General features: G+C 50.7%; 1 protein-coding gene across 1 annotated transcript; it reads right to left on the bottom strand.

The window, feature by feature from the left end:
• Positions 1 to 22,783: 22,783 nt before the first annotated feature.
• LOC103697183 (NDR1/HIN1-like protein 1) lies at positions 22,784 to 23,407 on the bottom strand. The gene has a single exon (XM_008778991.1). It carries the CDS (start codon positions 23,405 to 23,407, stop codon positions 22,784 to 22,786), a length of 624 nt encoding a protein of 207 aa, XP_008777213.1.
• Between the last annotated feature and the right edge of the window lie 3,720 nt (positions 23,408 to 27,127).

Genomic DNA, 27,127 nt, shown 5'->3' with positions numbered 1-27,127 from the left:
TTATCTATAAAAGTAGAAGGGGTGATTTGAACTTTACCAATACCAATGATGTGATCTTGGTTGTTGTCTCCAAACGTCACAGCACCTCCCTTCTTAGCTTCAAGGGTGAAAAATTGGTCTTTATCACCCGTCATGTGCCTTGAGCAGCCACTATCCAAATACCAGCAATTTTTGTTGACCTTGGCTGCAAGACACTCCTACACAAGCAAATCATGTCATCTTAGGTACCCAAGTTTTCTTGGGTCCTTCATGGTTAGTCAAGTTGGTTCCTTTTGGAACCCATACCCTTTTAATTTTTCTTTTAGTTTTACTTTTCCTAAAATTACATACATTTGCTTTATGGCCTACTGTACCACAACAAAAGCAGGTTATTTTTTTAGTTTTTGTTTTCCCAGCTTTAACAAAGAAGTTACTAAGAAGTTTTTGCTTACTCCTTGGTTTATATCCTAAACCGGCTTTATTAAACACTGCACGTTGACTATTTGGTATCATGTTTAATTTTTCAGAACTATAGGTAAATCTTTCAACTAAGGGTTTGTATTTGTTAAGTTCTTTAGTTAGTGTTTGATTTTCGGCTTTTAGATCATTAAGTTCTTTAGTAAGATCCTTATCTAAGGTTTGTTTATATTTTTTAAGTTCTGAAAGTTCCTTAGTTAGTTTTTCATTATCTTTCGTTAAGGTGTTAGTCTTCTTAATTAAGAGTTGGTTGCTTGTCTTAAGTTCTAGATTTTCTTTGGTAAGATTATCTTTATCCTTAATTAATGAATCATGCTTATGAATATAAGTTTGGTTAGTTACTTTTAGTTCTCTGTTTTTAACATTTATATTCTTATACTCAATCATTAATTCATTGAACGCATCATAAAGTTCATCAAATGTAAAATCAAAATGCGTATCGGAAGTTACCTCGTTTTCGTTGGCCATGAAGCAGAAATTGGCCTTCTCTTCTTGTTCTTCATCTGATGAGGAGGATGATGAGTCGGAGTCCGATAGGGTAGTGACAAGTGCCTTTTTCTTCTTGTACTTACTCCCCTTCTTCAGTAAGGGGCACTCCGCTCTTATGTGACCCGGCTTCTTGCACTCGTAACAACCAATCCCCTCATTTTCCCTTTCCTTACCTTTGTCTTTGCGGTAGGAATTTGAGGGGCCTCTCCTTTGATGATAGGACTTCTTGTGGTTGATGAATTTCTTGAACTTGCGCACAAGAAGAGCCTCACCACCATCTTCCTCATCTTCTTCTTCTTCACTGCTGCTGCTGCAAGACAAGTCCTTGTTAGAAGAAGTAGATTTAAGGGCTATTACCTTTTTCTTATGGGAGGACTCTTCCTCGTTGTGTTGTTTCATGGTGAGCTCGTGCGTCATGAGGGATCCAAGAAGCTCCTCAAGTGGTAGCTTGTTCAAGTCCTTGGCTTCTTGGATTGCTGTCACTTTAGCTTCCCACGACCTTGGTAGACACCGAAGGATTTTCCTGACAAGCTCACTGTTAGTATAGTTCTTGCCAAGGCTTTTTAGACCATTGACAATATCAGTAAACCTAGTGAACATGGATGTGATTGTTTTATTTGAATCCATTTTAAATAGTTCATATTTATGAACCAAGATGTTTATTTTGGATTCCTTGACTTGATTCGTGCCCTCATGGGTCACTTCAAGTCTGTCCCAAATTTCTTTTGCTGAATTACAAGTTGAAATCCTATTGAATTCATTCCGGTCTAAGGCACAATAGAAGACATTCATTGCTTTAGAGTTTAATTGTGCCTTCCTCATGTCATGTTCATCCCAGTCCATTTCTAGTTTAGGTACCTTAACACCATCTACGTAAATGGATGGGATGTATGGCCCATTTACTACAATGGACCACATCTCATAGTCTTGGGCTTAGATGAATATTCTCATCCTAGCCTTCCAGTATGAGTAGTCAGATCCATTGAAGAAAGGGGGTCTTTGGGTGGACTGACCCTCAATGTGAGAAGATCCAAATGGGGTTGTCATTTTGATCTTTTAACTCTTGAGTGGAAGAGTTTTTGGCTCTGATACCACTTGTTGCCCAGATAGACAACCCAAGAGGGGGGGGGGTGAATTGGGTTTTTAAAATAATTTGACTAATTAAAACTTTGTGGATGATTAATTAAAAACTATAGCAAGTTATTTAATTAAGGCCTAGTGCTTTGAGTAATGTGCGGGGAAGAAGATGAGAGACAATGCACTACAAACACAAAGTTTTATAGTGGTTCGGAGCTAACCCTTGCTCCTACGTCCACTCCCCAAGTCTCACTTGGGAATTTCACTATAACCCCCTTGGATTACAGCCGGTTGTTTTGCAAGCTCACAACCAAACTTGTTGTTTTACGAGCTCACAACGAACTCGGTCGGTTTTTCCAGGCTCACCGACTAGAACCAACCCCGATTGTTTTCCCGGGCTCACAATCAAACCCTTACACACGTTGGTTTTAACTTGGCTCACCAACCAACCTTAAACCTCTTGATTCAATCCCCCGATTGAATCAAGTAAATACAAGAGATAGAAGAAAACAGAAAATAGCTTCTCAAAAAGCAGATTTAAAACAATATAATCGTAAAGGAGTTAGAAGCCCTCAAACGCTTTTAAGCTGGTGAAGAGGTATGGCTTCTGGAACTCCGGTCTCCTCTTGAAAGAGTGGTCGACTTGAATGCAGGAGGAGGAAGCTTTGATTGTTGGGAAGAAGTTGTTGGAGCAGTAAATGCAGATCTCCCCTTTTTCGTTTAAGAGCACTTGGAGAGCTTGAAAACTTGAATGCTTGGAGTGGAATATCTGTTCTCTGCCTTGCTACAGTCCTCTGTGGCTATTTAAGCCAACCCCCAGCCGTTACTCTGCTTTTTCTGGCCGTTCTGCACACTCTGCGCAGCCTGACAATATGACCGTTGGTGGGTTGGAGTCGACTCGCGCGATCAGGAGTCGACTCGGCTGTAGCAGGAGTCGACTCACGCTTTTCCGGAGTCGACTCGGCAACTGTTCCAAATTTGAATTAAAGTTGCCGTCTTGACTGGGAGTCGACTCGTCTTGACCTGGAGTCGACTCGCCAACTTCTGGAGCTGACCTGGCAATTTTGGAGTCGGCTCATCCACTGAAGTCCGTGGATCCAATTTTGAATTTTGTCCACTCGAGTCGACTCGACTGTCCTGGGAGTCGACTCGAATCTCAGAGCCCGAACTCCCGTTTCTCTGTCTTTTGGCTCATCCAGTCTTGGAGTCGACTCGAACTTCCTTGGAGTCGACTCGGCTCTCAGTTTCCGAAAGTTGGTCTTCTGCCTTTTGACGTGAAGCTTGTCTCGGAGTCGACTCGAGCTGTCTATGAGTCGACTCGAATCTCAGAGGCAGTAACATGGTCTTCTGTCTGTTGATGGTCGCTCAGTCTCGGAGTCGACTCGCGTACTGCGGGAGTCGACTCGAATCTCAGAGTCCGAAAATCGTTCTCTGACTTTTTCCTTGTGTTCCTCTGAGAGTCGACTCTTACCTTCTTTGGAGTCGACCTGCCAACCATCGGAGTCGACTCGCGTTCCACTGGAGTCGACTCGAATCTCAGACCCAAAAACTGCTCTCTGACTTTTCTTTGTATTTCTCTTGGAGTCGACTCTTACTACCCTGGAGTCGACTCATTGAACATTGGAGTCGACTCGCGCACTTCGGGAGTCGACTCGTTGACAGTTTCTGAGTTGAAGCTTTCTGTCCTTCTGTCTGTTCTCAGTCGGAGTCGACTCGTACTGATCTGGAGTCGACTCGAGCTCGTGCCAGTGAACTTGATACGCTTGGAGTCGACTCGTGATACTCGGGAGTCGACTCGAGTCTCAGACTTTGGTTCAGCAGACTTCTTACCTTATCCAAAATACTATGAACCAAATCTAGAGACACTTGGACAGGATTTTCACTGAAACACTCAATTGAATTCATTAGTAATCACAAGATATACTCAAATGCTTTGAGCTCATCAAAATCAAATGGGGTTTTAATCAATCACTCCACACGGGTCTTGCACAGAAAGGGAAAACCCCATTGCCGGGTACCCTCACAGCGGCCCGGGAGGCAAATAAGCTGGCCTCCTCGTCGTTTTCCCCTCCAGTCGTCGCTGTGCATGCACCAACCACCGCCGCCGCTTCGCCGCGCCGCTGATTCGCCATCGGACACCGCCGCATCTCCCCAGAAGCTTCGGCCGCATCTTGCTGCCACCGTCCGTGGCCGGATCCAGGAGAAGGACGCCGCCGCCCCACTCGATGCCGCCCCAACACTCTCCTCTACCGGCGCAACGCCTCCCCGCAACCACCGCCGCGAATCCATCGGGATCGTCGAAGGTGGAAGATGATCTACAATGCGGGTAAGGTCTAGACCCGTTAGCCCAAACCAATTCAATTCAATACAAAAAAAAAAACAAGATTTAAATTGCTGCACGTGACGCGTAAGTCACGCACGTGCAGTAGGGTTCTTCTTCCCCTTCCCTCTTCTTCCTTATTTTCCCGACTTTCTTCCTCGGTTTCTCCGATCACCGCCTTCCGCCGCCCCATACCGTCTCCTCTCAGCCGTCACCGCTTCCGCCCACCATCACGGCTACCAACACCATTTTTTCTCTTCATACCACCGCGCCACCCCGTCTCTCCCCTCTACCGCAGCTGCTGCTGCTCCGCCGGACATTCATCGGCCACTTCTTAGCCGTCACCACTTCCCACGCCCCCCACCACCGCCACCCTCTCTGCCTTTCACTGCTATCAGCGCCCCCGCCCTTTCCCCACCGCTGCTGCCACCTCTGCTGCTTGCACCACTGCATCGCGCGCCGCCCCCGCTCTTCTTTGCCGCTGCTCGCCGCTGTTAGTCGCCGCCGCGCTGCCGCCTTGTCATCGCCGCCGTCGGCTGTTGCGCCACTGCTGTCATCTCTGACAGCCACCACCACAGATCACTCCAACCGCAGCCCGGACCACTACCACCATCAGCTGCCCCGACCACCTCCACGGAAGCTGTCAAAGTGACGACTCTGCGACGTCATTGACCACCTTCCCGATCCCGTTTCAGCCTGACCATCATCCGCAAGTAGAGTTCTCTCTCCAGATCGGATCAGCTCTATTTTTCCCTTCCCTGCAGGTTACATCTGTTCATTTAATTTGGCATTATTTATCGCAATTTTTGTGCTTGGTGATACATTCCACAAATTCAAACACACGCAACCACACACATCCACAAGACAAACAGAAACCTTAGTAGTAGTATTTCTTTAATATTAACTGTAGAGCTAGCTCAAATCTGGGAGACCTACGTGGCTCCGTGACACCTTGCATAGTTCGAGAACCTAGTACTACTTGACTGCACTACTTGTTGGCCTACGCCTCATATTAATTTTTAGTTTGCAATACTTATTTGCTAGGGAGTAGTTTTCGCTTATATTGGGCATATACTTTGTAATTTCGAATTACTTTCATGCATTAGGTCTACTTAGGAACCTCTATAATTGGTAGGAACATACATATCGTCATTCATTTTATGCATCTACGTAGTGGTCGTGTCGCATCTCATTCTGAGTCCCAACTAGACATGGATTCCAAAATCGAAGCTCTATTAAAAGCTATCCAAGACATTAATGCTCAAGTCCAAAACACTAATGCTCAAGTCCAAAACACTAATGCTCAAGTCCAAAACACCAATGCCCAAGTCCAAGCCAACAATGCCCAAATTCATGACCTAACCACAATGTCCACCCAGGTTAATGCCCGACTCGATTCAATTGAGGCTTCACTTCAGCGGGTTATTGAATCCCAGAAAGCTAGTACCTCTCATTTACCGAGTCTTGAAGGGGACGACACCCTAAAATAAATCCTAGAACAACAAGGCTCGGTTCGGCAGGACAATTTTGATAATAGGTCTGTTCCAGGTCACCATCATGCCTACCCTCGCTCTAGAGGACCTGGTCCCTTTCCTAATATTGATAGAGGTTACCGACATAACATAGAACCCAGAGAACCTCGTGACCCTGATGAAGGTGTAATGAGAGGCATTAGGGTTGAAGCCCCCACTTTTGACGGTAGTCTTGATCTGAAAGTCTTCTCAGATTGTTTACATGAAATGGACCACTTCTTTGAGTGGTACAATCTGTCTGAGGAAAAAAGTCTGATTCGCTAGAATGAAACTCCTTGGTCGAGCTAAGCTGTTTTGGCAAAATACTGAACAACTTTTAGCTAGGAGACATCAACCTGCTATTACAGATTGGGTAGAAATGAAAGAAAAATTAAAAGAAAAATACCTTCCATTAAGCTATCAAGCTGACCTCCTAGATCGATGGAACAATTTAAGACAAGGTAGCCGCATAGCTACTGATTACATTGCTCAATTTGACGAATTTATAATGCGAAGTAATGTAGCTGAAGATGAACGTATGATCTTGAGCTGGTTTCGACGAGGCCTAAATGATGAGCTTAGGAAAGAACTTATCCTTCCTGAAGTGGCCACCTTAGACCAAGCCTATACATTTGTGCAACACTATGAGCAATTTTCCAAATTCATGTTTGCTAGGCGCCCTGACACCAGGCGGATTTCCACTAGTGCTCAACCATCTGGACTCAGACCCCCAATCGGGTCTGTCCCACCTAAGCCCTTTTCTTTTACACCTATCCAAAACTGAGATATTAAAGGCAAAGGAGTTTTAGGTGAACCTCCAAAGACAAACTCAAGAATTTAGTGTTTTAAATGCCAAGGGTTTGGTCATGTTGCCTCCCAATGTGCAAATCAGACCCTTGTTATTGGTACACAAGAACAGGAGGATGACATAGATAATTTGGAGGAACAAATTTATGAGCCCAGTTTAGAGGATATTCAAGATGTCGAAGACGAACCTGAAGAAGAATCACACACTTTAGGCTGTATCCGAATTACACCCCAGATAATTGCCCATGAATCCGACCAACCCACTATGAATGTAGTAAGGTGTGCAATTACCCAGCCTAAGGAGACTGATGACTGGAGACGAACCTCAATTTTCCACACTTACATTAAGTGTGGAGAAAAAGATTGTAAAGTTATCATTGATAGCGGGAGCTGCATTAATGCGATATCTTCCAGCATTGTCTCCCGCTTGGGTCTGACTCCAGTTTTCCAACCTCAACCATATAAGGTCTCCTGGATCAACACATCATCCATTCACATTAAGGAAAGGTGTCTTGTACCTATTCAAATTCTTTCTTACAAAGACACTATCTGGTGTGACGTACTCCCAATGGATGCAGGTCATCTGATATTAGGAAGACCTTGGTTGTTCGACCTCGATGTCACTATCTACGGTCAAACTAACTCTTGCTCTTTTGTATTCCAGGGTAAAAAGATTAAGCTTAATCCTTTACGGCCCAAAACACTAGATAAGAGTACGAACAAGAGTACATCTAAAGAAAAGGAACTCCATATCCTTAGCCCCACGGAATTTGAGAGGAACGTATTTAATGACTCTCCGATGTTTGCTCTACTAGTTAAAAAGCTTCACCCACATCTTCAAAGCACATTCCCGGCTGAAGCCCTAGCTATCCTTGAGGAGTTCAAGGAAGTTTTCCCCGAAGATCTCCCGGATCATTTGCTCCCTCTGCGTGATATTCAGCAAGACATTGATCTAGTCCCGGAAGCTACTCTTCCTACCTTGCCCCAGTATCGGATGAACCCTTCTGAGCATGCAGAGCTCCTAAGGCAAATTAAAGAGCTCCTACAAAAGGAATTTATTCGGGAGAGTCTAAGTCCTTGTACTGGACCTGCCCTACTTACTCCAAAGAAAGATGGAACTTGGAGAATGTGTGTAGACAGTCGGGCCATTAATAGAAGACAGCCTTTAAGACAAAAGATGGCCTCTACGAATGGTTTGTAATGCTTTTTGGCCTCTCAAACGCTCCTAGTACCTTTATGCGAGTGATGACTCAAGTACTACGACCTTTCATGGGCAAATTTTTAGTTGTGTACTCTAACGATATCCTTATTTATAGCCAATCTAAGGAGCAACATTTAATCCATTTAAGGCAAGTTTGTACGACTTTATGCAACGAGAGCCTCTATGCTAACCTTAAGAAGTGTTCATTTTTCACTTCTCACGTAAACTTCTTAGGTAATTAGTCTCCTCTGAGGGCTTATCTGCTGACCTTGCGAAAATCACTGCAATTGTCGAATGGCCTGAACCTAAGAATATTATTGACATCCGTAGTTTTCACGGCCTGGCCACATTTTACCATCGTTTCATAAAGGGGTTTAGTACACTTATGTCACCTATCATAGATTGCCTTAAACGGGGTGACTTTCAGTGGACATGTACTGTTGCTAAAGCATTTAGTGACATTAAGAAAAGAATGACGGAAGCGCCAGTTATGCGACTCCCTGATTTTAGCAAAGTTTTTGAGGTGGAATGTGATGCATCTGGCTTAGATATAGGTGGTGTGCTTAGTCAAGAACGTCATCCTATAGCCTATTTTAGTGAAAGGCTGAATGAGGCTAGACAGAGATATTCCACTTATGACAAAGAATTTTATGCCATAGTCCAGGCCCTACGGTATTGGCGACATTATCTTCTTCCAAATGAATTTGTTCTCTACTCTGACCACGAAGCACTTCGTTTTCTTAATTCCCAGAAAAAACTTAATCATCGCCATGCTAAGTGGGTTCAATTCCTCCAGGACTACACTTTTGTTCTCAAGCATATGTCCGGTGCAGCGAACAAAGCTGCTGATGCGCTAAGTCGACGAGTAACTCTGTTGTCCGCCATGTCTGTTTTCATCACCGATTTTGACAGACTTAAGCATGATTACTTGTCTTGCCCCGATTTTAGCCAACTCTATAATGCCCTTGCTGATGGACAAGGACCGTTGATTGATGGTGTTTATCTTCAAGACGGCTGCTTGTTCAAAGCTTCCAAGCTCTGTATTCTGCGAACTTCCATACGAGATTTTTTGATATGGAAAGTGCATGTCGGTGGTCTCCCTGGACATTTTGGGCGTGATAAGACCATAGAAGAAGTTGAACGTCAATTTTTTTGGCCAAGTTTGAAACGGGACGTTGCTAAATAATTTCAAACTGGAGATTATGTTACGATACATATTCAGCTTGAGCGGTTTCCATCTAGAACCGTAAAGAAACTGTAGGCTCGTAGTGTTGGGCCCTTTTGGGTATTGCAACGAGTGGGCACTAATGCCTATGTCCTTGATCTTCCCTCTGATTTTGGTATTAGCTCTACTTTTAATATTGAGGATTTGGTTGCTTACAAGGGTCCCCCTTCCATTCCTACTGACCCTTTCACTGAGCCATCCCTTGAGCTTGATGATACTCCTATTCTTGATTCCATACCATCTTCGACCCATTTATCCTTACCACCAGCACAAAAAGAACATGTTGATGCCATTTTAGATGAGCAGACTGTTTCTACCAGTAATGGGGGTGTTCAGCGTTTCTTGGTTCACTGGCGAGGACGCTCGGAGTCCGATGCCACATGGATTACACGTGAGGAGTTCCAGCGCATTGACCCAGATATCTTGGAGTACTACCAGAGTCATTCGTCGAGGTCGACTTCTTCTTATCCGGGGGGAGTTGGTGCGGACACTAGTACTGGACTGATTATTTTGCGGGATCACAGTCATCGCAGGAGGACGATCCAGCCACTTTCGTTGTGGTTGGATTGATTTATGTTAGTTTTATTTTATGTTGGTAGGATTAATTTGCATATTGTCATTTGAGAACCTTTTTTTGGATTGTTTTCTTTGTAGGGACCTATTTGTTATTGTTGGGAGAATACGATTTTCCCCCCAGCAATATAATAACCCCGCCTCCAAAAGGCCGCATAGCCGCCGAACTTGGACGACTGAGGTCGGCGTCCGACCTCTGAACGTCCGACCTGGAGAATTTCCGACCCCAAAGGTCTGTCCTTGTCGACCACCTACTACGGCCGAACCCCTCCGAAGTCCGACCGAGAGCCATATCCTGCCACTGCCCCAGCAATTAATGCGCATGACCTCTGCAAACCTCCGGTTCACTCAACAATTAATGCAAATCTCCGGCCTACTCAACAATTAATGCAAATCTCCGGCCTGCTCAGCAATTAATGCGCACCTCCGGCTTACTCAACAATTAATGCGCATGGCTCTTATTGTCTACGGACCCATGGCTCTCCACGGCAAATCAGCTCAGCGGAGTCCAATCAACCGTGATAAGTCTCTGATCTCGGCCTCACCTCCGACACCAATGCAATAATTCACTCGATCGCGTGCCAGCTCGGGTCGTACGACGGCCTCATTTCCGACATTAATGCAATGATTCGCCCGATTGTTTGCCAGTCCAAGCAACATGCCGAGCCGTACGACGGCCTCGGCCCCATCACATCACAGGTACACCGACCCCCCCATAAAAGGGAACCCTCGCTTCTCAAAGGGAGGTTGGACACAGAAAACTCAAAATATACTATCTTCTTTCTCCTTTGAACACTGATTGCCCCCCTCTGACTTAAGCATCGGAGGGCCGGCGCTGGAAGACCCGGCCACCGGCTTTTCTGCAGGCACCCCGACGGAGGACGCCGCCCGCCGACAGACCGCCACTCTCCTGTGTCCACCGCCGCTCCCCCTCCTCGACCGACGATCGCCCCCGGGTCCAATTTCCAGCAACAGTTGGCGCTAGAGGAAGGGCCCGAGTCGCGATCATGAAGTTGAGAAGTAAGGGAGCCTCCAATATCTCCCGGCGTCCCCCACAGAGTCTTGGACGCTCCGTCCAGAATTTGCCTACTCCAGCTGACCCGGTTTTCCAGGTCCAGCCGGAACAATTCAATGCTCTGGTGCAGCAAGTTCAGGCCCTGGCCGCTGCCGTTCAAGGCCTGCGGCGTGAGGAGGCCTTACCAACGCTTCCCCCGCAGGCCCAGGTCTTGCCGGAGTTTCCTCCCAACGGCCCGATTCTCCCAGGCCAGAATCTTCATGGCTCCTCCAGGGCCAACAACGAAGGGCGGGCCTCCCCCCAGAGAGAGCTGCCGGGGGAAGGCCTCAACAGGAGACCCCAACCCTCTGAAGCCGAATCAGCCCCAAACCACCGTGAGCCAGAGCAAACCACGGTGACAATTTCACAGGTTGGGGAGCTCGACAGGAAAGTCGAACACTTGGAACGCCAGATCGAAGCGCTCCACAACAAGAAGGCAAGACAAGAAGGGGATTTTGAATTCACCACCAAGTCCCCCTTCTCCCGCCAGATCGAGGATGAGCCGGTCCCCGCGAGGTTTAAGATGCCTCAAGTGGAGCCCTACAGCGGAATCACCGACCCCCTCGACCACTTGGAGAGTTACCGAGCTCTCATGGCTCTACAAGGATCCTCGGAGGCTGTACTTTGTAAGGCCTTCCCGGCGACTCTTCGAGGGACAGCTCGGCTCTAGTTCTCTGGGCTAAAGCCGAGCACGGTATCTTCCTTCGAGCAGCTCGGCAGGCAGTTTGCTACCAATTTTGCTGCCAGCCGACGCCAACGACGGACGTCGGACTCCCTCCTAGATATCAAGCAGAAGGAGGGGGAATCCCTCAAGGAGTATCTAGACCGTTTTACTGCCGCCACGTGGGAAGTTCGCGAGCTGGACCAGTCAACAGCCATGTCGGCTCTAAAGACTGGGGTTCGCTCTTATCGATTCCTCTTCTCTATCAAGAAGAGCTTCCCGGCCGACTTTACCGAGATGCTGGCTCGAGCTCGGAAGTATGCAAAGTCCGAGGAGGCAATCGCCTCCAGGCGGGGTGCGATTGAGCCCGCCTCAAGGAAGCAAAAGAAACGCCGCAAGGAGCGTGGCCGACAAAGAAGCCGATCCCCCCGTCGAGAGAAGAATCTCCTCCGACTGAGGAGCCCGCCTCGGCAGCGGGGACAACCTCAACGGAGGACCTCACCTCGACCAAGGTACCCACCACGGCCTCGAACGTACCCAGGGAGGTACGAGAATTACACACCTGTCAATGCTCCCTGGGCCGAGATTTTGATGGAAATCGAAGGTCGGGATTTCTTCCGACCTCCGCCTCCTATGCGGGATACAGGAGTTCCCCGCAATCCCAGAAAGTACTGCCGCTTCCACCAAGACCGCGGGCACGACACGAAGGATTGCTTTCAGCTCCGAGATGAGATAGATGCGCTTATCCGCCGCGGAGTACTCAATCGGTTCGTAAGGAACCGACGTGAGGAAAGGAGGCCAACGGAAAACGCCACACCGCCCGAAAATCTGGACGACAACAGGCCTATCGCCGGCACCATCAATGTAATCGGAGGAGCCTCGGCAGGAGGATCAGCCCAAGGAGTCTCCCCGAAGCGCCCGCGTACTGCTGAAGTCATTTCGTTCTCGGACGAGGACTTGAAAGGGGTTGAGACCCCCCACGATGACGCCGTGGTCATCTCCATGATTGTAAATAAGTTTGATGTAAAACGTGTCCTAGTTGACAATGGAAGTTCAGCCAACATTTTGTACTACCATGCCTACCAAAGAATGGGGTTGCCAGAAGGACATCTCCGAAAAATTAATACCCCCCTAGTTGGGTTCACCGGAGACTCGGTCCCAGTCGAGGGTGAGGTCAGCTTCCTTATTAGGTCGGCCTCACTCCCCAGGAAAGCACTGTGAGGACGGACTTCCTTGTGGTCCGTCTATGCTCAGCCTACAACGCCATCCTTGGACGACTAGGGCTAAATGCCCTCCGAGCCGTGGTCTCAACCCGCCATCTACTCATGCGATTCCCCACCGGCCAAGGAGTAGGCGAGGTCCGCGGGGATCAGCTGGTCGCCAAGCAGTGTTACATGGCGGCTCACAGAGCGAAGCAACCAACTAAGGCGCCGACTCAGGCAACGGGCCCCTCGCTACCCATAGAAACCCTGAACACAAGGGATGACCTCTGGAAGAAGCAAGTAGAGCCTGGTGAGCTCCTCGTTCAAGTTCCTCTACGAGAAAATTTTTCCGAGCTAACTGTGCAGGTCGGCTCTGGCCTTGGCGTCCGCGAGAGGGATCACCTCATCAGCTTCCTGCGGGACAATGCTGATGTCTTCGTCTGGTCACCCGCCAACGTACCAGGAATTGACCCTGAGGTCATGGCCCATCGACTCCAGGTAAAGCCGACCAGCAGACTTGTGAAGCAGAAAAAGAGAGGCTCCGCCCGGGAACGACAACGAGCTGCAGCCGAGGAAGTGGACAAACTCCTTGAAGCTGGCTTCATCCGGGAGGTCTCCTACCCAGACTGGCTCGCCAACATAGTCCTCGTGAAGAAGGCCAATGGGAAATGGCGCATGTGCGTGGACTACACCGACCTGAACAAGGCTTGCCCGAAAGATAGTTTTTCCCTTCCAAGCATCGACCAGCTCATCGATTCCACCTCAGGACATCAATTGCTGACCTTCATGGATGCCTTCTCGAGATATAATCAAATCCGAATGGCGCCAGAAGACGAGGAGAAAATGGCCTTCATCACCGACAAGGGCACCTATTGCTACAGGGTGATGCCTTTCGGTCTGAAGAACGCTGGAGCCACATATCAGAGGCTGGTCAGCCAAATTTTTGAGGACCAGATCGGCCGAAATATGGAAGTTATGTGGATGACATGTTGGTGAAGAGCCGAGCGGCGGAGCACCATGTAGCTGACCTCAACGAGACGTTCGCTAAGCTCAGGAGATACCGAATGAAGCTCAATCCAGCAAAGTGCGCGTTCGGAGTCACCTCGGGCAAATTCCTGGGCTTCATAGTGACCCAGCGCGGAATTGAATCCAACCCCGAGAAAATCCGAGCGCTGCAATAGATGGCGCCCCCAAAGACAGTCAAAGAAGTGCAGCGGCTTACCGGACGAGTTGCCGCCTTGGGGAGATTTGTCTCCCGATCGGCTGAGCGCTGCCTCCCCTTCTTCAAGATCCTTAAGCGGCCAAAGGACTTCCTGTGGTCAGAAGAATGCCAGCAGGCCTTTGAAGAGCTCAGGCGCCTCCTGGCCTCTCCCCCGTTACTCACCAAGCCTCAGCGGGACAAAGTTCTTTACTTATACCTGGCCGTTTTTTCGGTTGCAGTAAGCTCGGTCCCGGTCCGGGAAGAAGACAAGCTCCAAAAGCCGGTCTACTACATCAGCCGGGTTCTCAGGAATGCTGAGACCCGATATTCTAAGCTTGAGAAGACAATTTTTGCCCTTATCATCTCGGCTCGGAGACTCCGGCCTTATTTTCAAGTACATACAATAGTCATACTGACCGACCAGCCTATGAAGCAAATATTGCAAAGGTCAAATCGCACGGGGAGGATCGCCAAGTGGGCGGTTTTGGTCGGGGAGTTCGACCTCGAGTATCGGCCCAGGCCAGCCATTAAAGCTCAAATACTCGCCGACTTTCTCGTGGAATGCACCTTGCCAGACGACCCCGAGCTACCGTCTGCATCCATGGGGGGAACCCCGAGGCTACCATGGGTCCTACATTCGGACGGGTCGTCAACTTCGGGGGGTAGCGGAGATGGACTCATCCTCACCAGCCCGGATGGAGTGGTGGCCGACAAGCCCTGCGCCTCGAATTTCCCGGCCTCAAACAACGAGGCAGAGTATGAGGCCCTCATTGCTGGGCTCAAATTGGCGAAGGAACTAAAAGTGGAAGACCTGAAGACCTTCAGCAATTCCCAGCTGATAGTGAGCCAGATCTAGGGAGACTTTGAAGCAAAAGAGCCGTCAATGCAAAAATATCTCCAAAAAGTGCGGGAGCTCACGTCTGCCTTGGGCTCTTTCAGTATCCAGCACATTCCCAGAGCGGAGAATCTCAGGGCAGACCAGTTATCCAAACTGGCGACCTCCCGCATGAGCGAGCTTTCTAAGGAGACAACGCTCGAGTATCTTCGGACACCCAGCACGGAGGAACCCGAACCCACCATGTGCATCGACTTCAAGCCAAGCTGGATCGACGGGTTCGTCCGCTATTTCCAGGACGAAACCCTCCCCCATGATGAGACAGAGGCTCGCCGAATCAAGCGCCAAGCTTCCCGGTATGTCCTATATGAAAACAAGCTCTATCGTCGATCATTCACTTCTCCTCTTCTCAGATGTCTCCGCCCCTCTGAGGCGGACTACGCCCTCCGAGAAGTCCATGAAGGAATTTGCGGAAACCACCTGGGAGGTCAGGCGTTAGCCTATAAGATCCTGAGGCAGGGATACTACTGGCCCACGCTCTAGCAGGATGCGACGAATTTCGTTCGGAAGTGCGACCGGTGCCAACGGAACGCCAACATCCAACGCCGACCTTCGGCCCTGCTAACTTCAATCATCGCCCCCTGGCCGTTTGCCCAGTGGGGGATCGACATTCTGGGGCCCTTTTTCCTGGCCACCGGGCAAAGAGAATTTCTGGTCGTCTCCATCGACTACTTCACCAAATGGGTTGAAGCTGAACCTGTAGCCCGGATCACCGAGCAAAAGATGCGGGACTTCGTGTGGAAGTCCATAATCTGCATATTCGGACTCCTCCGAATCCTTATATCTGACAATGGCCGACAATTCGACAACGTCCACTTCAGAGAATTTTGCTTCGAGCTCGGCATCGATCACCGCTTCACCTCGGTCGCCCATCCCTAGACAAACGGGAAAACGGAGGTAACTAATCGTACCATTTTGCAGGGACTCAAGGCTAGGCTTGATCGATCCAAAGGACAGTGGGTCGAGGACTTGTACAACGTCCTCTGGGCATACCGGACTACGTTCCGATTGCCCACAGGAGAGACCCCCTTTAACCTAGCATATGGCACAGAGGCTGTCATCCCGCTGGAAATTAGCCTCCCTTCTTCAAGGGTGGAGCACTACGACCCCAACTCCAACTCTTCCTGACTCAGGAGTAATCTGGATCTCGTTGAAGAGACACGAGAGGTCGCCCGGGTCCGTATGGCAAGATACCAACAGAAAACGGCCCAATACTACAATTCCAGAGCTAAGCCCAAGCTCTTCAAAGTAGGGGACCTCGTCCTCAGGAGAGCCGAGGCTTCTCAGCCAACTGAGCAGGAAAAGCTCGCCCCAAATTGGGAAGGGCCGTATCAAATCGCCCGAGTACAACGATCCGGAGCATACAAGTTGAAATCCCTCGAAGGGACTCCAATTCTACGAAGCTGGAACTCCGAGAATCTACGAATGTACTACCAATGAAACTCCTAGGGGTTCAAGACAATCAGAAACATGGATTCAGTCTCCTTTTTACAAATAATTCGTCCATTCCAATAATTATGATTATTTTTTCTAATGTCGGGTCGTTTGTGATCCTCAGATTCCTCGACCTCGGGAATCGTCGCAGGTCGATAGAGCGTTCCCAGACCCATTGACCTGACGTACGATTCCTCGACTAAGGTCGGGATGCCCCGAGGGTCGACCGTAGAGTCCCAAATTCCCTCGACCTCAGGAAGCGTCGCAGGTCGATAGAGCGTTCCCAGACCCATCGACCTGACGTACGATTTCTCGACTAAGGTCGGGATGCCCCGAGGGTCGACCGTAGAGTCCCAAACTCCCTCGACCTCGGAAAGCGTCGCAGGTCGATAGAGCGTTCCCAGACCCATCGACCTGACGTACGATTCCTCGACCAAGGTCGGGATGCTTCGAGGGTCGACCGTAGAGTCCCAAACTCCCTCAACCTCGAGAAGAGTGGCAGATTAATGGAGCATTCCCAAACCCCTTCAACCTCGGCGGGCGCCATCGGGCCCATGAGAAGCCCGAGTTCTCCGAAAGTCAAAGAATGACTCCGAAGGTCGGCAAGGAAACAAGGCCGCCCACTTCGCTACGAGGAGCGCAATTTTGAAAATATAAAAGGTACATCCTACTTGATGCTTGCCTTGTTATATTTATCTACATATTGCTAGCCACATCCCGATTAACATCGGGACCTTATTCTGGCCAAGGTTGCATTGCTCCTGCAAGTCGGTTTAGTCTACTGACCTCATTCGTGCTCCGTCTGCCGATAACCTCCTCGACAACTTATGTGAACCCACAAGCACCAGGGCCCAATTCGGCCCTTATACGCAGAAACCCCAACGTTGAGCTATGAAGATGACCTCGACCGCGGGCGTACTGATTGAGCTCGAGAAGGTCGAGGTATCCTCCACAGGTTCCGGCCCCGCTCGCCGAAGCCTCGGCGGGGTCCGAGAGCGACAACTAGCTTTTTCATTGACCTACGGTCCGAAAGCCGAGCCCGAAAGCTCGGCTAGACCCCCAGATAGCGGCCTATGCGAGTCTAGCACGGCCCCGCTCGGAGGTTTGAGGCCCAAGCTCGACGCCTCAAAAATCTAAAAGCCAAACACGGCGACCTCCGCGATCTTCAAGTCCGAGCTACAGGACTTAGAAAAGTTACCTAGAATCTAAGCTCGGAGCTCCCTCTAGTTAGCGTAATCAGAACCCAGGAAAGCAAAACATAGTCAGAAAAATATGTCTTTATCAAGCAACTCGAAAGCTAATATACAAAGTTGAGGGTCGGTAAAACAATCAAGTTAAAGTTCCGGCCTCGTTTACAACAAAAGATCAACGCGGAGTGACAAAAAGATTTTTCATTGATAAAAGGCCCGAAGGCTAAGTACAAAATTGGAAGTCGACCATTCAAAAATTTGAAGGCCGACCTTGATTACAATGGAAAGAAGAAATAAATCCAAGTCCTAAGGGGCGGCGATCGCGTCAGCGTCACCCTCGGGGTCATCTATGGCGATGACTGGAGGGTCTTCGGCGAGCACGGGCTCGGGGTCTGCGGCAGGGGCCTCGGCGGGTGCCTCGGGAACACCCTCCAACTCGGCCACCACCGTCGTAGGCTCGGTTGCGTCCAACTCAGCCGACTCCGCCTCGGATGCCAGGGCGGCGGGAACGTCGTCCGAATCAGAGCCGTAACCCAGCCTCATCCTCGGACGAATCATCGACAGATTGAACTGGGGGCAGATCCGGGCCATCTGCTTTCGGAAGTTATCGAAGCCCCAGAGGAACCCGTCGACGGTTTTCTCCTCTAACATGTCGCGAAACTCCTCTGATTCTTTGAAGGAGTCTACGGCATGTTCGGCCCGCTCGAGTGCCCTCCTTTCTCGAGCCTCCAGTTGCTCGATCTTGAGGCGCAGGACCCCGCCCTCATACCTGAGGCCCGCGACCTCGGATTGGACCTCCCCCAGGCGCGCCTCCGAGGCGCGCAGAGCCAACTTGGCCAAAGAGTGGGCAGCCCTTTCTTCTTCGAGCACCTCGACCATCGCAAGGCGCCCGGCCTCAATGGCCTCTCTCCGCGCCTCGGCCTCGGCCAGCGCCGCCCCCAACTCGGCGATCTTCTTCTTTGCCAGCTCAAATTGCCGGCTTATTTGCCGAGTTTCTTCTTGACACCCTTGGGCAATAAATACCAGGGTGTCGACTTCGTGGATATGCTGCAAGGGAAAAAGGGTAAAGCGATCACGAGTTGAAAAGCATAACATATTCGCCAGTAGTCTAAGAAAAGTTGGGAAAGTAGCTCACCCGAGCGGTATTGCGGTAAGTACCGTCGACAATCTCTTCCAGCGGCAAGTTCCGGAACTCGGCCCGGTCCGCTGGAAGCATCGCACGCCGGAATACGGTGCGTGCGACATCGGCGTCTTGGATGGCCGAGCTCCCCTCGAGGAGTGGGGATCCTGGCTCGGCCGACTCCTCCCTCTGGACCCTTGAAGAGCTCGGCTCGTCCGAGCTAGGGATCACGGGACCTCTAACTTCGGGGCCTCTGGTCGGCTCAGGCCCCGGGCGCCGTAAGCGAATTACGGCCGGCCCCTCCCACTGGGCAACGGGGGCGGGACGAGGAGGGGCCGCTGGGCCCGCATCGCCGACGGCCCGTGTCCACCCCTGATCAACTGTGGAGGCCCCCGCCAATGGCCTCCCGTCCCGGCCGATGTGGAAGCACCGGCCGATCTCGACTTCTTCCGAGGCTGGGGAATAGCCCCTCCGGCCTCGGCCTCCCGCCTCTTCAGTCGAGAGAAGAGGGACGTGCTGCTGGTCGGCATGTGGGGGATGTCTGAAACGAGAAATTTTCCTAAGTGTCAAACCAATGTTAGTAAGAAGAGAAAATAGATAAAAACAAAGCGATGCGACTACTCTTACCCTCGGGGTGCGCCGAACTCAAGCCCACGCTCGCCAAGGCGCCCTCCCGTAGGAGCTCGGTTAGGTTGAACCCCTTCCCGAGGGCCCGTAGGGAGTCCAAGACCCTCAGCTCCCTCCCCGAGGGCTCGGAAAGCCGATTGAGAGCTTTCAACCGAGGGTGCCCCCACCTCGGGTTGAACCCCCACGGCACCTCAGACGCAAGAAAGAAAAATTTTACCTTCCAATCGTGAATAGAGGAAGGGGCACCCTGAAAGAGTGACATACCGCCCCGAAAGGCGAAGTATAGCCACCCCGCATCCGCTGGATTTTTCTTTAATAAAAAACACCGGTGGAAAACACTCACCGAGGTCGGGATCCCGTGCGCAAGACACAAGGACAAGAACCCGATTATGGTCCTCCACGAGTTCGGAGCAAGCTGTGCTGGGACGAGTTGATACTCTACCAGCAAGTTGTTCACGAACTCGTGAACAGGGAACCGCAGGCCGGCCTAGAGCGTCTCGCGGTGGATCGCGATCCGACCCGGGGGCGGCCGCGTCACCCTATCCTCCGGTCCCGCAGTTTCGAGACAAAACTCGGGCTGGAAGAAGAACCGAGAGCGGATTAACTCCAACTCCTCCCCCGACAAACTTGACCCTACTTCCTCTGGACCGAGACCCATTTTACAGAGAAATGAAATAAACTAAAGGTAAAGGGAGTAAAGAGGAGGAGGAAGAGGAACCCTAGCTAACACAGGGTGGAAACCTACAGGAAAGTCGCCGGAAATCGCTCCGGGCACCGCCGGCAAGGTTTGGTCGAAAGATAGGATGAAGGAGGAAACGGCAAAATGAAAGGCAACCAAATGAACTCTTAGGGCAGATTCGTGGGGTTTATATGGACCCCCCTAACGGCCCAGATCGGCGGGTTCGGTTCCCACCCCCCGTTTGGATTGCGCCACGTGTCGGCCTCGGAAGCCGAAGCACCGCATTCACTCCAGATCAATAAGTCGGGTACAAAATCGAAGCGTCGTCCCATCGGATCTCACGGCCTCATCATGGGTCCGCAAAACCGGACCACCTTGAAAGACGAGCGGACGTCACCCCTGCTCCCTCCATTCAATAAACCTCAGGGACACGTGGAGCGCCGATGTAACCTCAGCCTCCCCAGATCACTATCCCGCCAATACGAGATCAGAAACATCCGACCTCGGATCAAGCCGCGTGTTCATTTTGAGGCGCGAAACAGCGTACCCATTTAAGAGGGGGACCTCGACCACGAGATCGAGGCGCCGCCCCATTGGGCCCAGGGACCCTCATCATGAGTTCGCCGTACGAAGCAATCTCGGAGATCCAAAGGGCGTTGTCCCCGTCGTAATTGCTTCGGGATGCGTAAGGACGCAGACCCCGTTATAAGTTCGCCATGTAGAGCGACCTCGAAGAGCCAAAAGACGCAGACCCCGTTTTAAAAGCTTCGAGGTGCGTAAGGGTGCAGACGTGATCCCCTTCGGCCTCAATAACCATAATGACAACTTCTACTTCCCACGTCCGAGCTGGCAAGCCGCTCGAACTCGAAAGTCGGGGGTAGTGTTGGGGGAATACGGTTTTCCCCCCAGCAATATAATAACCCCGCCTCCAAAAGGCCGCATAGCCGCCGAACTTGGACGACTGAGGTCGGCGTCCGACCTCTGAACGTCCGACCTGGAGAATTTTCGACCCCAAAAGTCTGTCCTTGTCGACCACCTACTACGGCCGAACCCCTCCGAAGTCCGGCCGAGGGCCATATCCTGCCATTGCCCCAGCAATTAATGCGCATGACCTCTGCAAACCCCTGGTTCACTCAACAATTAATGCAAATCTCCGGCCTACTCAACAATTAATGCAAATCTCCGGCCTGCTCAGCAATTAATGCGCACCTCCGGCTTACTCAACAATTAATGCGCATGGCTCCTATTGTCTACGGACCCATGGCTCTCCACGGCAAATCAGCTCAGCGGAGTCCAATCAATCGTGATAAGTCTCTGATCTCGGCCTCACCTCCGACACCAACGCAATAATTCACTCGATCGCGTGCCAGCTCGGGTCGTACGACGGCCTCATTTCCGACATTAATGCAATGATTCGCCCGATCGTTTGCCAGTCCAAGCAACATGCCGAGCCGTACGACGGCCTCGCCCCATCACATCACAGGTACACCGACCCCCCTATAAAAGGGAACCCTTGCTTCTCAAAGGGAGGTTGGACACAGAAAACTCAAAATATACTGTCTTCTTTCTCCTTTGAACACTAATTGCCCCCCTCTGACTTAAGCATCGGAGGGCCGGTGCCGGAAGATCTGGCCACCGGCTTTTCTGCAGGCACCCCGACGGAGGACGCCGCCCGCCGACGGACCGCCACTCTCCTGTGTCCACCGCCGCTCCTCCTCCTCGACCGACGATCGCCCCCGGGTCCAATTTCCAGCAACAGTTATTTTGTAGCCCTATATATATATGGGGCATGCATTTGTTTAGATTTAATGAATGATGAATGAAAACTAATCTTCTTTCTTCTTTCTTCTACTCTCTTCTTTTTTTCTTTCCTCTCTTCTTCTCCTCTTCCCCTCTGTCTCCCCTGCCCTGCATCAAGCCTATTTCCCAAGATGAAATTTGAGAGTGTCAAGGTTCCAGCCTTTGTATTGTCATTTCATTCCGTCAGTTCCGAGTGCTTGGCTCGAGGTCCCTCCATCATTGTTTTGTTCTGGTGATACCATGTGGTTGGGTATTCATTCATTCTCTGGCGTAAATGCATATATTTTGTCGACCAGTTATATTACTTCGTGGTGGCAAAGATAAGATTATGGATATATCCATAGGCAAGGAGAGTCAAGCATAGCTCTTTAAGGGATTGGAGATGCTTAGATTGATCTACCAAATTCTATCTAGGGCACAGGCAGACATTTTTCTTTTGGATAGTAGCCGATATGTTATTCCTAATAGGTTCATAGTATAGAGCTCCCAAATATTAAGCTCTTACATGGAGATGTTCTCGCAAATTGCACAATCCATTTGCTAGTATGAGTGTCATCTAGAGTAAAAATGTTGAGAACTCTTATAATTTGATTGGGCAATGTCAAATGCAACATGTGCAAGTAGGAAATGTTAGAATCGGGTTGTGATTGGGCACCCATAACTACTTGACCTGACTGGACCCAATATAATTTTAAAAGAGGAACAGAAGGAACCGTTTAGGGTGGTTCAAAAACCATCCAAAACTATTCAACATAGTTAAAACATTTCCTTCTCTCTTGAGATCTCTCTAAAACAACAGAGAATAGAGAAAAAAATCGTCTATTGCTCTAGAAAGACACGGCTTGTACTGTGATTAGAAAGAGCTTTCCGTTCCTATGATTGTTCTCTAACCTGAGTAAATTTTGAGGCCAGAATAAATCATTGATTCAACATGAGATTTCCCTTCACACTTCCATGAGCTTCGTAATTTCCTTCTTCTTGTTAATACAGCACTCTTGGGGAGGGGAAGAACCGCTATAACAATCAGCATATATCCATCTCTAACATTTTCTCATTAAATTAAATAAATTATACATTTTCTCCAAACAATAAAGGCTACTAGTGAAATATAGGCCAACTTCATCATGAAAACAAGCAAATATACAAATGGAAATTTCTCCTTACATTATTTTATTGCTGGAACAGAAAATAGCAAATACTGGGCCAGGCCCCAAAATCTCAAAGATGAATTGCCCCAGAACCAGCAACAAGATGAAAACATCTAAGTATCGACATTGCACACGGGCTCGTTGATCAGCGGCACCGGACCGGTGGCCCCGTTCCGAATTCCGATTAGCATGTCGCACTGCACGTACATATTGTACCAGCCACTCCTGAACGGCCCCGACTTGTACCTGAGCCTTCCCATCAGCACGAAACACAGGTTGACGACGCCGTAGGCCTGGTCGGTAAGCAGGCCGGAGGCAACGTCCCCCGAGTCGGGCACGAAGTCCCCACCAAGCACCGGCGAAATGGCGATGGAGCTGGCGCGGTTCTGGAGCAGCGGGGGGAGGTCGGCAGGCGGAGTGATGGGCTGGTTGCGGTAGGAAACGTAGGCGGAGAGGTGGTCGTAGAGGATGGAGGAGCGTTCGTTGGAGTTGCGGCTGACCAGTGTGAAGTGCATGCTGGTGGAGAGAACGTTGGGCTGGGTGGAGGAGTTGGAGAGCTCGAAAACAGTGGCGCCGGTGACGGTGAAGTGGGGTTTTGAGGGGCAGTAGACGAGGTAGACAATGAGGACGATGACGCCGGCGAGGAGGAAGATGGTGACGAGGATGGTGCAGAGAAGGCGGAAGGGGTGGACGGCGGGGGAGTAGCGATGGATGACTCCCTTCTTCTCGTCGGTCATCTCTATTATTACGTTTGGTCTTCTCTTCTTGTTAGGTGGTGGTTTCTTAATTGTGAAGAAAGGAAGGGAAGGAGGGGAGGAAGGGGAGAAGGGCAGTGCCAGGAGGTGGAAAGTTTGTGAAAGATGACAGAAGGGGAGGGGATGAAGGGCGTGTGGGGTTTTTGTCGTGGTGGTGAGTTGTGGACGAGGGAGAGAAAAAGGATGGTAGTGGTACCGTGATGTGCAGGCTAGGTTTGCTGCTGCATGGAGGGTTCTTTCCGACTTTTGCCTTAATTTTCATATTTAAAATAATTGGAGAGAGGATGGGAAGTTTAAAATTATTTTAAATTTTAGTTAATTCTTGTAGAAAAATCCCGCGACGTGAAAATGGCGTGATTTAGTTTGTGTCATTACTTTCATTTATTATTTAAGCCTAAATTGGTGTATGCTTTCTACTTGGTTGTGTGCTTGAGGAGATTTCTTATCAAGCCTAACTTGACAAATGTATTATGCTAGTAGAAACAAAGTTTAACATTCTATGTTGAGTTCGAAATTGTAATGCCAATGAAAATGCAATACAACCTACGCTGAAAGTGACCTTTGAATTTGTTGTTGGAAATTAGACCCGGGGGTGACCACTAGCTGAGAAGGAGCAGCTCCGGCGCGGGTGGTACGTCGGCGGGCTGCATCCTCCGGAGGACCTGCAAAAAGCCGGTGGCCGGAGTTCTCGGCGCCGGCCCTCCGATGCTTAAGTCAGGGGAGGGGCTTTTGTGGAGAAAGAGAGATATTGCATACGGGAGTCTAAGAGTCCTCCTCCCCTTTTAAAAGGAAAAAGTTTTCCTTTTATAGGAGGGATACAGGGTTACCTGTGATGTGACCGGGCGAATTAATGAGTTACCGTCATGATTGAGCGTGATCGTGTGAATTAATGAATCGCCGTGGACAGAGTTGAGTGAGTCAACTAGTTGCCGTGGATGGCCTGAGATTTTGAGTAAGCCGGAGATCCGTGGAGACCGTGCGCATTAATTGTTGACAGTCGTTCAGGCGGAGATCGCGGAATTGGATCCCGGATGAGGAGGAGAGAGGCTTGATTTCCGGTGGAGTGGAGGAGTTTGCTTCGTCCTTTGACCGGATCTTCTTCGGGGTTGAGGTCGATCGGGTTCGGTTTGGCTGAGACCAGGGTTGCAGGGCCGCAGGGCTTCGTGCTCTGAGGTCGGGGATGCCAAGGTCGGACGCCTCTGAGGTCGGGCGCCTCGAGGTCGGGCATGCCGAGGTCGGGCGCCTTGAGGTCGGGCACCTTGAGGTCGGGCACCTTGAAAGTTGCTGCCGGGGCGCCTGTTATCACGTGCCGGCGATGCGTCAACGTGTTTCGGGGCAATCCATTTTTTCCTCAACACTATCCCCCGACTTCTGAGTTCGAGCCGTTTTACGAGCTTGGGCGAAGGAAGTAGCTGCCTTTATTATGCTAGTGGGGCCAGGCAGCTTTAAATTGTTCCGCCATTCCGCACGCTTCGGGGCATTTTTAATGAGAGGCGACGAGGCGACGCCCTTCTGTTTTTCGAGGCAGCTTTGAGTCGCGGGCTCATGATGAGACTCCGGGATTCGACGAGATGCTGCCTTAATTTTGCATTTAAAGCGTCGATCCAGGTTGATACGCCGCTTCGGTTTTTGGGGCCGACACGTAGCGCGATCTAGACGAAAGGCGGGATCTGGCTCTATCGATCTGGGCCGTCGGGGGGGGGGGGGGTCTATATAAACCCCTGACCTGACCCTAAGAGCTTCTATTTGGCCGCCGCAGCTATTGTTCTTTTCTTCTTCCGCTTTCTCCTCCCTTGTTCTTGCAGTTGCTGCTTAGTCCTTCCAGCGGTGTTTCAAGGCAATTTCCGACGATTGTCTTGCTCCTTTGCTTTCGGCCGTCGGCGTCCCCAGTGAAATCTATAGTAGGTCTCCTACTTGCGTTCGCTCGGAGGGCTTTTGCTTTTCTACTTTCCCCCCTTTTCTTTTCATCTTTCTCTCGGGGACGGGTCACGGCCCGGACGAAGTTGGGTCCAGTTTGACCGGGGAGGAGTTGGAACTGATCCGCGCCCGGTTCTTCCCTCAACGCGGGTTTCACCTTGAGCCCGTGGGGTCAGAAGACCAGGTGACGAGACCTCCTCCGGGTCGGATCGGGGTGTACATAGAGACACTTTGGGCCGGCCTACGGTTTCCCCTGCACGAGTTCGTGAACGAGCTCCTGGTGGCGTATCAGCTCGTCCCAGCGCAGCTCGTTCCGAACTCATGGAGGACCATCATCGGGTTCTTGTCCCTTTGCCTTGCGCATGGGATACCGACCTCGGTGAATGTCTTCCACTGGTGCTTCATGCTGAAGTCCAACCTGCCGGATGGGGAATGGCTCTACCTCGCCCTTCGGGGCGGTAGGCCGTTCTTCCGAGGTGCCCCTTCCTCCATTCGTGGGTGGAAGGGAAAATTTTTCTTTCTTTTCTTCGAGCGCACGTGGGGATTTGACTCGAGGTGGGGGCAGCCCCGGCTCAAGGCCATTAATAAGCTCCCCACACTTTCGGCGGACGAGCAGAGGGTCGTCGATGCTCTTCATGGCCTCGGAGGAGACATTCTTCTGAATGACCTCCTGAGCGAGGAGACCCTGGTGAACGTCGGCCTGAGCTCGGCGCGCCTCGAGGGTAAGGGCAGCTGCACTGCTCCTCCTCTGTCTTGTCATCCTTTGTCTTATTTATTCCTTTTTCTTGTTTATCATCATTTTTGGTGCCGACCTAACACTTGGGATTTTTCTTCTTTTCAGACATATCGCAAATGGTGACCAGCAATGCAGCTCTTTTTGCCCGGTACAAGAAGAGGACGGCCAAGGCTGGCGGGGCTCCACCCGAGCCCAGGAAGAAGGCCAGGTCGGCCTCGACTTCTGCTCCTACCGAGGCGAGGGGCCTTGAGGCTGGAACATCTAGATTCATCCAGAAGGAAGTTCCTCCTGCCAAGCGTGCGAGCTCGGGCTCTTCCAGGGGTGCGGGAGATTCTGCGGCTCCGGCCTGCCCGGCCCCCATCTCTCAGCTGCCGAGTTGCTAGGTTGTCCGCTTGCGGCGCTCGGGTCTCGAGCCGGGCAGCGGCCTTGGGGTCCCGAGCTCTTCTCATCTTTCGGCTCCGAGCTCGGCCAGACCGAGTCACCCGAGCTCGTCGAGGGCCAACGTCCCGAGCTCATCTGGGGTCGAGGGCCCCCCTGAGAGGAGGCCCTTCAGCCCGGAATGGTCAGTCTATGAAGACGACTTGGCCCTCCACGACAGCGACGTCGCGCGCCAGGTGTTTTGCTGCGCGCTGCTCCCGGCTGACCGGGCCGAGTTCGAGGCTGCCGACCTTACCAGCCTCATCAATCAAACTTATTGCTTTGCCATCCAAGTAAGTCATCTCTTTGCTTTTTTCTCCTTGCTTCAATTTCCATATCCTTTTGACCTTTGCTTATTTTCACTTTCTTTCTCTACAGCATCTTCACAAAATCGACACGCTAGTGTTTATAGCGTTCGAGTGGCAGAATAAGGCTCGAACAAGCCAAAGAGCACAGGAGGAGGCCGAGAAAAGGCTCGATAAAGCTGAGGCCTCGCAGAGGGAGGCCATCGCGAGGATAGAGGCCGTCGAGGCCGAGCTGCGGTCTGCGGTCGAACGCCTTGACAAAGAGAGAGCTTCGCACACACTAGCCAGGTCGGAGCTCCGCGCCTCTGAGGCGCGCCTGGTCGAGGC

Source organism: Phoenix dactylifera, unplaced genomic scaffold, assembly GCF_009389715.1.
Source record: "Phoenix dactylifera cultivar Barhee BC4 unplaced genomic scaffold, palm_55x_up_171113_PBpolish2nd_filt_p 000228F, whole genome shotgun sequence".
Taxonomy (NCBI): Eukaryota; Viridiplantae; Streptophyta; class Magnoliopsida; order Arecales; family Arecaceae; genus Phoenix; species Phoenix dactylifera.
This window is presented reverse-complemented; position numbering and strand designations above follow the sequence as displayed.

Coding starts and splice junctions, on each gene's coding strand:
- LOC103697183 (XM_008778991.1), bottom strand. CDS start 23,407: ATGACCGACGAGAAGAAGGGAGTCATCCATCGCTACTCCCCCGCCGTC.